We start from the raw sequence: 13,301 nt of genomic DNA on the forward strand, positions 1-13,301 counted from the left end.
TGGCCTCCACAGAGAAGTGTCTCTCACCCTGTGGCTGCTGTGTGCACTCCCTTTTCATTGGTCCATCTGGGGCACACACACGCCTCCCCGCCAACCAGGGAGGGGGAACACAAACACATCTCTGTGATGACTAGAGTCTCTCTTTAAAATATCGCCCCACTGACCCCCCCCCCCCCCCCCCCCCCCGGCAGCAGATGCAGAAAACAAATGCGTGGCGTGTGCGATGGCGCTTGCTACATCTCTAGTGCGTTCCACGTATACAAAGTGTCAGAGCTCTGCTGTCGTCCATTAGCGCTTTAGCTTCCTCCCCGCGGCCCGAGGGCTAGCCGCCGCCGCCGCCGTCATTTAACCAAGCACCAGGGGGCGTGGCCGGGCTCTGGGGCGGCCAGTGCCACACTGACTACCTGCCTCTGTTCTGCACAACAAAAAAAACAGGGTGGAGGAGGGGGTAGGGTGGGGGTATGCTGCTGCTCCTGTCTCCATGACGACCTGGAGCCTGTTCAGCGGGGCTTGACATTCACAGTGGAGCCGGGGAAGGATGCAGCGGAGCCACACAACAGATGCACTTCCCTCAGCAGGACATTAGTCTCATCCATGATACCCGGGCAGAGGGCGGGAAGGGGCTCTCAACAGACCCTTGTTCTCTCTCTCTCTCTCTCTCTCTCTCTCTCTCTCTCTCTCTCTCTCTCTCTATCCTTCCCTGGTAGTAGACCTGTCCCTGGGACTAAAGTGGGGCGAGTACACCTTTCCCTGGTAGTAAACCTGTCCCTGCAGTAGACTTGTACCTGGGACCATAGGGGCTGGTAGTAGACCTGTACCTGGGACCATAGGGGCTGGTAGTAGACCTGTCCCTGGTACTATAGGGGGCTGGTAGTAGACCTGTCCCTGGGACTAGAGGGGGCTGGTAGTAGACCTGTCCCTGGGACTAGAGGGGGCTGGTAGTAGACCTGTCCCTGGGACTAGAGGGGGCTGGTAGTAGACCTGTCCCTGGGACTAGAGGGGGCTGGTAGTAGACCTGTCCCTGGGACTAGAGGGGGCTGGTAGTAGACCTGTCCCTGGAAGTAGACCTGTTTCTGGGACCATAGGTGTTGGTAGTAGACCTGTCCCGGGTAGTAGACCTGTCTCTGGGACTAGAGGGGGCTGGTAGTAGTGGCAGTACTTATCCTACCCTGCTCTTAAGTACATGTGCCTGGGCCTGTGTGACTAGATGCTTCTGTCTTTATCCGGCAGCTGGACATGAATTAATCATGAGGACACAAGGCTTCTCTGTGTCTGTAACAAAGCTCTGACATCATCACATCACATCACGCACACACACACACACACACACACACACACACACACACACACACACACACACACACACACACACACACACACACACACACACACACACACACACACACACACACACACACACACACACACACACACACACACACACACACTTATAGGACTAAAACTCACACATGCCTTGCCTTAATGAAAATATGGACAAATTTAGGATACACAAACATACATACAGTACATGAACACACAGACAAACACACACACACACACACACACACACACACACACACACACACACACACACACACACACACACACACACACACAAATCTTTGATATCCTTGTACCTAAAATGGACCCGGTGCCTAGTGTTAATTAATAAGTTAGGTCTCAAAGTCGTCCCTGTGCCAGCAGCTCTGAGCCACCCAGAGGCACTTAACTCAAGGAACAGATTTCAGAGGAAACGCCATCCTTTTAAAGTCTGTGTGTATGTGTGTGTGTGTGTGTGTGTGTGTGTGTGTGTGTATGCGTTGTGTGTGTGTGTGTGTGTGTGTGTGTGTGTGTGTGTGTGTGTGTGTGTGTGTGTGTGTGTGTGTGTGTGTGTGTGTGTGTGTGTATAGGTGTCTGTGTGTGTGTGTCTTCTGCGTGTGTATACATTTGTGTGTGTCAGTGTGTGTTCATCCAATATTTGTCACTGCAATTCATAGGTTGCTTTGTTTGGCCACACATTCTCAGCTCTATATAGTCATTTCTGATGCATTCTCTGCATGCATAACCTACACATAACATGCCAGTCACACACCCATACACATACGATTGCGTTCACCTGTCTATAACATGTAACACACAGCCCAGTAGGTACACAGCCAATAACGACCTTGCATGCAAATATGACGTTTCCTTTTCCAGACATGATGGAATGACGTTGGTGTAACATTCAAGTGTTCTCGGCAAATGCACATCTCCTCCATCCTCCCCATCTCCCCTCGGTCGACTCCTATTTAACATCAGTTTCGGAGGCCACTGCTCTCCTTATATGGATAGGCATAGATCCATCAACATCCGTTCTGCAAGATGTTCGCTGCAATATAATAACATTATAGGGGAAATAATTCTGAATAATTGATTGCAAAAAACATAGGCTGCTGCCTTGCATTTCCAACACAGCTATTTGCATTTCTCCTCATCACTAATGTCTCATGATTAACCCTCTGGCTATAGGCGTTGAACACATTTGCACAGACGCTAGCGGTATGATTCTGTCTTTCTGTCATCTGCCTGCTCCATTTCACCGTCCAGAGCAGAAACACACAGCAGCGCGGGGGTCAGATCCCACTACAGAAACCTCTTATTAGATACCCGACTAGACACAGTGACAGTGTGGACGAGCAATGACATAACATGCAACCAAACGTTACCTGTTCCGGCGTCTACCTTCGTGCCGTGAACTCGGGCCCCGAAAGGGGACAATTAGCTGCGGGACTTTAATCACACATTCCCCGCAACAAACCGTTCCGCAACCGCACGAAAACGCCCCCGTCGCTCTCGCTGTGGCGGACCGCCCATCGCTGTCCGTCTGGACGGGGGGGGGGGGGGGGGGGGTGGAGCTATAGCTCCACGGGGCGGGGCCTGGAGCCATCGCTCCGAAGACAAGCGTGAGGTGACTTCTCAAATGCCTGTTTATAACAACACGTTGGAAACACTGCTTGTGTTGAGTAGTGGCACTTGTCTGTTTAAAGATCCATCGTTTGTAATAAAATTCGATTGCTATTGGTTTTTTAATTTGCATTGATACATGTATCTTATTTTTTTTTTAAATAGATAGGCATTTGTTAAGCACACAACTTGAGGTCCTCGTTGGAAAGACCCCGAATGGAGGTAAACAACTCATTGGGCTCTGTGTACCTCCAACATTTCGACCACCACACGATGGCAGATGACAATGATCTGGAGAAGTATGTACCTTCCTGAAACATAACTCTAGCAACGTTAGTGGAATAAAATGACGTTTTTCTCGTATGTTCTCCTCGTTATCCTACAAGTCTAGCCACTGTGCCCTCAAAGCAGGATAGTGTGTGTGTGTGTGTGTGTGTGTGTGTGTGTGTGTGTGTGTGTGTGTGTGTGTGTGTGTGTGTGTGTGTGTGTGTGTGTGTGTGTGTGTGTGTGTGTGTGTGTGTGTGTGTGTGTGTGTGTGTGTGTGTGTGTGTGTGTGTCAGATAGGTAAGTATATTAATCCTAATAGTATGTTCGGGGCTGTACTCCTGTTGATTAAAGTTCTCACTAACTTGTCTCTTCCACTGTAGCAGAGCTGATATCACAGTTCTGTTCAAACCAGGGCACGCTGTCCTCTACTGCCTCTCCTCAGCTCCTCCACTCCTCTCCTGACCCTGTGACGCATCGTGCGTTCTTCTTGCTTCATTAAATTATATCTTCTACTTGGCAGTGCTGCTTTTTGTGTGTCACCTCTATCCTGTCACATACTCCAGCAGCCAAGAGCAGACACAAGAACGTTTCCAGCTCCTCTTTTTATTATTAACTCCCTCCACAGGATGTTGACCGATCTGAGTGTTTTCTTCCCTTCAGACGAGCGATAGACGAGCTCCTGAGAGAGACCAACAGGGCCCGGGCCAGGGTGGAGACCATGGGGCCTTCAGGATGGTAGGGGTTCTGCGGTCTCTGTGGTTATAGTGGGGCTAACGTGTATTCAGATGGAACTTACATTTGCATTAACAATTGTTAGGTTAACCCATTCCCTGGATAACAAAGACAGTTAGGATAATATGCTACACAATTAAGAACTATAACTAAGTACGATATACAATAAGTGCATACATTAAATGCCAGGACGTATAACATACTATAAGTAGGAGGGCTGGGAGGGGGGGGCTATGCAGGGTCTAGGTGATCTGGTGTATTCTATTACAGTCTTATATTGTGTATTCATTTTCCTTGCCACATTATAAGAATGTCTGACTCCAGTTGAAGAGAACTCGAGATGGATTTGTGAGATAAGATTATCTCGGAAATAATTATAAAATAATCTGTGCTTTTTAAATCCCTGACATGGAATAAGGGATATCATTCCGTGGTCAGTAATGTGTGGTGCTCAGTTGTTATCATCCAGACACCCCAGCCAGCTGAGGGGACCCCTAACCCCAAGCCTCTATCCCCCAGGATGAAGTGTCCGCTGCGCCGCACCAACAAGCGCTTCCTCGTCAACACGCTGCGCTCCAGCGGCCTGCAGCGCCGCCCCACTGGGCCCACGGCGGGCCAGGCCGCCGCCGCAGGGTGCCTGAGGAGTGACTCCCTCCCTGGGGGAGAGCACCACGACAAAACCCCTCCCAGGGACTCCTCCCCCCGCGACCCAGGCCGCAGCAGCCATCGCCACCACAAACGCCATTTGATCAGCAGGAGACGGGAGCAGGAAGATGGAAACAAAAGTGGACATTTCCACAAAGTAATGGACAGGAGAGGCGGAGGACCTGCTGAAGGTAGAGACACTGAGGCACAGAGACTGCATTCTGGACACTCCTCCTCCAGAAGCCACTCCCCTCTTGGGGAATATTCAAGAGGCAGCCAATCGGGAAGGACTCGGTCAAGCTCACCTGCTGCAGGCTCACAAAGTGGGAGGAGCCAGAAGTGACATGGCGCTGAATCCACAGAGGTCCAGAGGGTCGTCTCCTGCTGTGTTCTCATTCAGGATATCGGCTCAGAAAGGTGGGGAGACCATTGAGGTTGTCCAAATTCAAAGCATTGCTCTTGTAATTATCTGCTGAAACATAACTGAGGCATTTTCTGTGACCATGTGCCTCTTTGGTGTCCTTTTTTCATTTTTTTTCAAAAATGTATTATTTTAAGATCTAGTGTTAAAAATAATGAAATAATTTTACAGTTTGGAGGAAAATATATAATTCTTATTATGTAAGTGTTCCTTGTGTTTTAGCTGTTTAATAGAATACTGAGATATCAATTTTCTAACTTTCGAATTAAATTCTCTGACTTTAGATTCTGCAACTGGACTGTTGATTTAATTTTGAACTCAGAGCTTTAGTTTATTCTATTTTGTCTGTCTGTGTCTGATTTTACTTTCATTTATTTATGTGAAAATGTGTTTATTGAGTCCTATTTTACTGAATGTTTTACTGTTGAAATTACAATTCAACTAAGATAAGGCAGTGTGCTGTCTCTAGATACCTCCAAGCTCCTCTCAAACCAGACGATACATTAACCTATTAGTTATATTTCACTGTGGATTAAACTTTTTCTGTTCAAATGTAGTACAGCAAATGTGTGTGCTCACTTCTTATCACTCATTTATTATTGAAAAAAAGACTAATTAGATTAAGACCCCCATCCTGCAGTGGCAGTTCTAGACCATTCCATCAGGGGGTCAGCAATTATAAACACGGTGCATGGCAATGTTTATCCCTCTTTTGCGACAGGTAAGATGGATGTATATTTCAGCACCACATTTACAGTTTCCTGATTATTGACTTTACTTTGTGAAAATAATCTCTCAGACAGGCCCCTAAAGCTTAATTTGCAATATTTAATAGGGCATATTTATCTATATTTTTTATTTTCCACGATAAAGAATGGAAGTTCAACATCATTGTTTGCAAAGAACATTGATGTTCATTTAGGTTGATAATGATACAGACTTTCTGTCTATCGTCTGCAAAAATAAATCATTATTTGTAGCTCCACATTTAGGGGGGGCACAGGCTGTGTGTAGGTGTGTGTGGGGGGGAGGGGGGTCCCATTAGGGTATCAGAAATATTTGTGACATGAAAATGAATTCGAGTGACCCTTTGACACTGGAATTTTACGTTGTTCTATTTTGAGAGAGATGTTGGCCTATTTCTTACCTGATTGATTAATGGTGTTGGTTCTATTCGGCAGAGCAAGGTTTGATTTCTATTATTATGTGATTAGCATTCTACGGGCATTGCTAAATCGCCAGGAGTGTTTACACAAGCCATGCTCTTGCCACTCGGTAACAATGTTTTATCAGGCCTCAGACTTATTGACACACGTATCAGAAGAGGGCTGCACCTAAAGAAACGGAATATGTTGCCTCTTTGTCTGCTGCCGTTGTAGGCCTACCACTCGACTGTCCAATTGCCTTCAACACTTAAATAAAACCGAGCGAGCGTTATAATAAATCACTTCATAATAAATGTATCAGCAATCAGTGATAATCAACTAATAAGTAGTGAACCATGATTGAGGCTAATCGATATCCATTATGCAAGATAAACTCATTATAAACAGGTAATAAAAACGGGATAACAAATCTGTGCTGCACCTGTTTCTGTAGGCCTACTGTCTGGAAGCATCATTGTTTAACGATAAAAAAGTTTCCCAATAATTATAAACAAGTCAATTATAAAATTGTCGTTATCCGCTCAATACATTTCTCAGTCGTGTCTCCACAGAACTGCGTGCGTGTGTCTGATATGACGGCTCTTCTGCAGGACGACAGGGCGACATCAGGCGCTCTAGTGGCAGGACGCTCCATCTGCTGTTTGGACGTGTCTGCTTCATTTAACTCGTCAGATTTATTGTCTTGGAACCATCCTTTGGCGACATTGCAATAACCTATATATTTAGGAGCAATCACTTGGTATGGTGATTACGTAAAGGACTAGGATATCGTGACCCTCTTGTTATGTTCCGGGTCAAATTGACCCGTTTTAAAGTTTGAAGATCTAGGAAAAATAGTTAAAAGTATTTTTTCAGTATGAAACTTCTTCTGCTTGCCTTAATTAGTGTAATCAACATATAATACGAAAATAGTTAATCTCACATATTTGCAACCACCCCCTACATGTTTATATCACATAGATACTGTTCGGGTCAATTTGACCCAGCAGTAAAATTGGAGGTAAAAAGGTGTCAGAAATGTCAGACTAATTCTTTCTTTACAACTGTGAGACATATCAACAAGTGGACACTCAACAGGGGAGGGTCAAAACATATCAAATATTCTCTGCATTACACTCTGTCAGGCAGACACAATGAGCAGCAGAAGCAAATGGATGACAGTCCAGGAGGCTCGGGACTTCATCACTGATCATGACAGTGAAATAGAGGAGGATGTGTCTGAAGACAAAGACGATCTTGAGCTAAATTCAGATTCTAATGAATCTGATTTTGAACCAGATGAGGGAATTGCTATTCCTATTCCTCCTAGCAAGACATTCATGTCAAAACATTGTGAAATACAGTGGTATTCATCCCCTAATATGAGTCAGGCGAAACTGTCTGCAGAAAACATAATAAAGACAGTGCCAGGGCCCACTAGGATGGCAGTGACGCGTGTGACTGACATCAAGTCAGCTTTTGAGCTGGTCATGCCAAATTCAATACAGAAAATCATTCTGGAAATGACTAATCTATGAGGGAGACGTGTTTTTCGGGAGAAGTGGAAGGAGCTGGACAAAACACATTTAGATGCGTATTTGGGGCTCCTCATCCTGGCTGGGGTCTATAAGTCCAAGGATGAATCGACAGCCAGTCTGTGGGATGCAGAGACAGGCAGGGCTATATTTCGAGCCACAATGTCTCTGGAGACTTTTCACATATTCTCCAGAGTAATCAGATATGATAATCGAGAGACAAAGGCTGGTAGACGGGAGAGAGACAAGCTGGCAGCTGTTTGGACATTGTGGGACAAGTGGGTAGAGCAACTTTCACTACTCTATAACCCAGGCCCTAATATCACAGTTGATGAAAGGTATAATAATAATAATAATAATAATAATACATTTAATTTAGAGGCGCCTTTCAGGCCTAACCCATAATAAAGTGGTGAAACATAAAAAAGTTTGAACAAATATCTATTTTTTTATGAAAAAAACGAGTGAATTATCCTAATTGAACCATTACCTCTTAGAGGTAAGGAACACTATTGCACTAAATATTGATAGAATAGTTAATAATGGAGTTAGTAATGACATGTTCACACTTCTTGTTAGGATTTTTTGGGTTTAGGACATCTTTTGGATAATAAACATGCACCGGGTCAAATTGACCCGGGAACACCATTGCTGTTCCTGACAAACGAACGTAACAGGAGGGTTAAGCGACTATATGCTTTATACATTTCTCAGTTTGAGTAATAAATGACGTGGCTGAAAAGTGGACTTGAGTTCGCTTTAAGCGCGTCATGCTTCATAAACCATGCTCTATGTCTCCAGGGGACAGCTCCTCCGCGGGACTATCACTCCCCTCACACCATCTATAAACACCATTACGCACACAGTATACGGGCTGAATCGACTGTACTGAGTAGAACTTTATTGCATCTCTGAGTGCCACATTAAGATACAATAGGTTAAGTATAATTGCGTTTGAGGAACTAAGTAAAAGTTGACCTTTTATCGTCACAGAGTTAAGTAAAAAAAAAAAAATGTAAAATGGGGTTGAGAGTGTGATATATGGAGGCTTAAAGGAAGTGTTGACACGGTGAGCTCCCGAGTGGTGCAGACCTGCAGGGCCACCAAACCGCCGTCTGCTAATTGAGTTCTGCTCCCTCACTCCACCCTAATTCGCTGACCGAGGCGAGAGGTGTTTAATGAGGCGCAACTAGTCGGCCAAATGGCCAGCAAACAAAGAGGGCCGAGAGTGAGGAGGATCCCTCTTTGTTTGCCATCACCAGGGACTTATCGTGTCCAGGCCAGGGCCGGGCAGACTTTACGCATTGCTAAATGATGCAGCTAGAGGTAGAAAGGTTTTAAAAGCACCAAAGGATAGAAGGAAGGAAGGATGCGCATTAAAAGCAATATTTTCACACCAGTGTCCAAGACAACTATATCGACGTCACCTTATCTCAGAGGTCGACCGCTGCTTGAGCCTCCACGGATATCGATTCACCCAGAATCAGCAGCAGGCGTCCATATATATATATATATATATATATATATATATATATATATATATATATATATATACCTGGCAATGATGGACACGTTCTTGAATTCTCCTTCCAGCTCACCGTCTCTTAAATATTCGTTACCCCAAAAAGGGTAAAAGAAAAATAGAAAAAGATAATAATAAATTAGTATTTTCCCTGTAAAGCCCTACTGTCTGATGTTAAACCGTTATATCTGAGTTATATGACAGGGGAGCAGTAAAACCGCGGAGTCCACAGCTCAGGACTCACATCAGAGCGCCTCACCGTTGTGAGTCAACAAGGAGACCAATGGCCAGGGCGCAGCCGGGTCACATGGTCAGAGGCTGACACACCTGTGCAGCCGCGAGGCCTTGAGTGGCGCCAGACGTCGGAGATCGCAGGTGGAGAAGAAGGTCCACTCCGAAGGAAGGGGAAGTGTGCGTGTTAGTGTCTGAGTGTGTGTGTGTGTGTGTGTGTGTGTGTGTGTTTGTGTGTGTGTGTGCGTGCGTGTTTGTGTGTATGCGTGAGGGCTCGAGCGCACGCAACGCGCTGCAGGTGTCGGTCCCCCGCCATGAATCGAGAAGAGCCCTACTACAACTCCCAGGTGTTCAAGGACTCGTGCGTGTACCAGAGATCCCCCACGGAGGACTTCTGCCACAGCCCGCCACCATGTCTGTACATGAGCCGACAGGTGCACTCGGTATACTCAGCCCCGGTCCTCGGGGGCATGGAGGCGGCCAGCTTGCCCGACATCGGGCCCTACATGCCCCTGCGAGAAGACCCGTGCGGACACCAGCTTCACCACCCGCAGCAGTCGGTCCCGCCACCCGCCGGGGGCTACGGAGAGGCTGGAGACGTGGCCCTATGTGCCGACCGGAACCGACATCACCTGCCGTTCCCCTGGATGAAGACCACCAAGTCCCACACGCACACATGGAAAGGCCAGTGGACAGGTAACCGTGAACTCGCAAAATAGCGCAGTAGGCCTGTTTAAAAACTCAACAGGAATTAAGAACTACAGTCTAAGTTTAGATGAATGAGTGGTTGTCCAGGCTATAACCCTTCATGAGATATAGGACCCCTCATTACAAATGTATTATACATGGACCGCGGCTCCGTCGCACCTGAAACTGGTTTTAAAAATGCAAAATGATGGTTCCAAAGTTCATCCGAGGCTGACTTTCTAATCACTAGTGGGTTAAGACGTTGAAGTTGACATCCTGTTCTGAACAATATTATCCTGGGTGTTTCAGTTTACCTTGTCACAGTGAAGGGCCGAGAGGTCAGCTCTGGTTTCGGCCTTATCGCCTTATAATTAGCAGTGTTCACAACTGAAGAAATGCTCTCCTCAAACCACGGCCACCAATGGGTTCAGAAAGGTTCATGTCTTCGTCTGTGAACCGTTGGTTAAATGGTAATTCATGTTTGATAATCAATTATCCCGAGCGATAGTGAATCGGCCTATTCATTTATCAGATAAAGGGTCCATTTTATATTCCATAAAGTGTGTAGTTTATCAATGTAATTCGGAAATACAGTATTTAGGGCTAGTCTTACATCTATACAATTAAATAAGTACAACAAAATAGATTTCTTTATTAATGTGTTTATGAAACCTAAGGCTTTTGTCCTTTATTGTCCCCTAAAATAAATAAATATGCTGGACGCTGAAGATCACTGTAGATTACGCTATCACACATAGGCATACATGCATACTAAATGCATACTAATTAAAGGTCAACCATTTAAATCCGTTTTTGCTCCTAAATGAGCGCATGCCACAGATGTGTTGAGCGTATACAGGCCCATACTCTCCCACATTTGGTTCTGCTCATATAGAAGCAAAAACGGATTTAAATGCTAATATTCTTTAAGAAACGCAGCGGTCAGATACACTAATCCGACATTCCCTTTGATTGTAATTAACTTAAATGAAAACAAATGGGAGGGAATGGAGATATGTGGGAGGTGTTCGCCCATTAAGGAATTATAAAAATAACTCTTAACAAATATATTGACGTTTGAAAGGTTTGACAGTTGAAAACAATTTAAAGTTCTCCTAAATCTCCTGAAACAGCTACGTCGATCAAGGATGCCTGGTCGTCCATCGACGACGTGCAACACACAAACACACACACGCATTGCTTATTTTTTTTGTTCTTGTGGCCCCAGACTTCTTCACCCTCTGACGCTGATGAAACACATCCATTAATCCAGAATTGATCCACTAAGTCTTCCATCCATTAATCCATTAATCCATTTCTTCCATCCATCCATCCATTGATTAATCCATCCATCTTCTGTGTATTTGTGTATGTGTGTGTCGCTTCACGCAGGCTCCTACATGACGGCGGAGTCGGAGGAGAACAAGCGCACGAGAACGGCCTACACGCGCGCTCAGCTGCTTGAGCTCGAGAAAGAGTTCCTGTTCAACCGCTACATCTCGCGGCCGCGGCGCGTGGAGCTCGCGCTGACCCTCAGCCTCACCGAGCGCCACATCAAGATCTGGTTCCAGAACCGGCGCATGAAGTGGAAGAAGGAGGAGGACCGCCGCAGGACGCGCGGGAGCGAGCCGGACCAGGACTCCTCCGTCACCTCGGGGGGCCTTGGGGGGGAGGCCAGCCCGGCGCGCGGCGGGGCGGCGGTCCCATCCACGAGCCTCGGGAGCGCCTCCACCGGCAGCCCGCCCTTATCTCCCGTACTGAGCGGCTCCCTCGAGTGCTCCCGGGAGCCCGCTTAGGCACCGACCGAACCGACGACCCGCAACACGGCGCTTATGCAGACTGACTGATAGACGAGACGCTGAGGTCTGGGTCTCATCTCATTAAGGATCCGGTGATTTCCCCAAGGCCGTGGAAGGAACGCATCCTGGGACATGTTGTATGATCTGTTGGGGTTTACATCGGAACCTTCTCCCATGTGTGAGACATGAGGCCCGTGGCGGTGGGTTTAGAGTGGACCTCCTGACGGGACTGAAGACCCGCCACACGTCATCTTAGGCTGCTCCAGACACTCACTGACTGGAATGTCGACCTAATGAAAATAACATGCTGGGAATTTAAATATATATTGGCTGGTTTTAAATAAAGAATAATCAATATAACTAGGCCTAATGCAATTAATTATCACTATTTATTCGAGATTCGAAGAAAGGAGCTCGACACATGGGTTTATTGCAAAGGCTTCTTTAATAAAGGTCCTTTATAACTTATGCTTCTGGTCGCTGTGTACGAGGCTCTGCAGCCGCAGGCGGCAGATCTCCTTCACCTCCTCGACCCCGCGAGCCCTCTCCTGCGCTTGCGTGTTCCCCAGACGCTCTCGCAGCTGCTCCACGATGCTCGTCCGGTCGTTCATCCGAGCGCACACCACGAACGGGAAACCGAAACGCGCTTTGTACTCAGCGTTGAGGCGCGTCATGCGCGAGACCTCCGCGGCGCCCATGCGGTCCAGCCCGGCAGCGCCCTGCTCCTCGCGAGACTCAGGGGTTAGGGTGCCGCTCTGCAGGTCCTTACCCGCGAGGTCAGGGTGGCACCTGAGGATGCCTTCTTTACCTGCAGAGGAGAACACGGTTTTGGTTTCTTTCGGTTCACATCCTGTTATCCAGTTGAATAGGATCCGGGTGCACCTGGCCTGGGTTTAGTCTCACTGTGTGGGTAATGGATGATGGTACCAGTTTGTAGAGCACTAGGCCTGAGAAACACTGTTCGTGTGTGTGTGTGTGTGTGTGTGTGTGTGTGTGTGTGTGTGTGTGTGTGTGTGTGTGTTGTTAGCTCGCAGAGAGCAGCAGGCTACCTGATTCAGGAAGCGCCTCGATGAAGGCGTTGATGGCGGCCTCTATGGCAGCCCCGCTCGGGAAGGGGCGCCCTGACCACACCGCTGCGGCTATGATGGGACATCGCTCCACTACGTTGCCAAAAATACTCACGAAATCTTCGTAAGGAAGACTATTTATTGCTTCGATATCCATGCTTTCGTTCACAGAGTTGCGTTTAAATTGTGGAAAGATCCACCCATTTCTGTGGCACCGCCCGCCTCAGGGACGTCCCGGTAGAAAAACAGATGCAATTTAGCGTTTATCTTGACCTTCGGACAAAAGATAAAATGACGCACTGAA

General features: G+C 46.9%; 3 protein-coding genes across 3 annotated transcripts; 2 read left to right on the forward strand and 1 right to left on the reverse strand.

Moving 5' to 3' along the window:
• The first annotated feature begins 2,976 nt into the window (after nt 1-2,976).
• On the forward strand, nt 2,977-5,567 carry si:ch211-140b10.6 (protein POLR1D-like). Its single transcript, XM_060044572.1, has 3 exons — nt 2,977-3,245; nt 3,874-3,948; nt 4,465-5,567. The coding sequence occupies exons 1-3, from the start codon at nt 3,163-3,165 to the stop codon at nt 4,931-4,933; spliced, it is 627 nt and encodes a 208-aa protein (XP_059900555.1). The 5' UTR covers nt 2,977-3,162; the 3' UTR covers nt 4,934-5,567.
• A 3,870-nt stretch (nt 5,568-9,437) lies between these two features.
• pdx1 (pancreatic and duodenal homeobox 1) lies at nt 9,438-12,290 on the forward strand. Its single transcript, XM_060044571.1, has 2 exons — nt 9,438-10,140; nt 11,524-12,290. The coding sequence occupies exons 1-2, from the start codon at nt 9,759-9,761 to the stop codon at nt 11,925-11,927; spliced, it is 786 nt and encodes a 261-aa protein (XP_059900554.1). The 5' UTR covers nt 9,438-9,758; the 3' UTR covers nt 11,928-12,290.
• Nucleotides 12,291-12,356: 66 nt separating this feature from the next.
• urad (ureidoimidazoline (2-oxo-4-hydroxy-4-carboxy-5-) decarboxylase) lies at nt 12,357-13,275 on the reverse strand. The gene is made up of 2 exons (XM_060044574.1): nt 12,980-13,275; nt 12,357-12,738 (listed from the first exon to the last, which is right to left on the reverse strand). Exons 1-2 carry the CDS (start codon nt 13,152-13,154, stop codon nt 12,389-12,391), a joined length of 525 nt encoding a protein of 174 aa, XP_059900557.1. The 5' UTR covers nt 13,155-13,275; the 3' UTR covers nt 12,357-12,388.
• Nucleotides 13,276-13,301: the final 26 nt, after the last annotated feature.

Source organism: Gadus macrocephalus, chromosome 23 (genome assembly GCF_031168955.1).
Source record: "Gadus macrocephalus chromosome 23, ASM3116895v1".
Classification (NCBI taxonomy): Eukaryota; Metazoa; Chordata; class Actinopteri; order Gadiformes; family Gadidae; genus Gadus; species Gadus macrocephalus.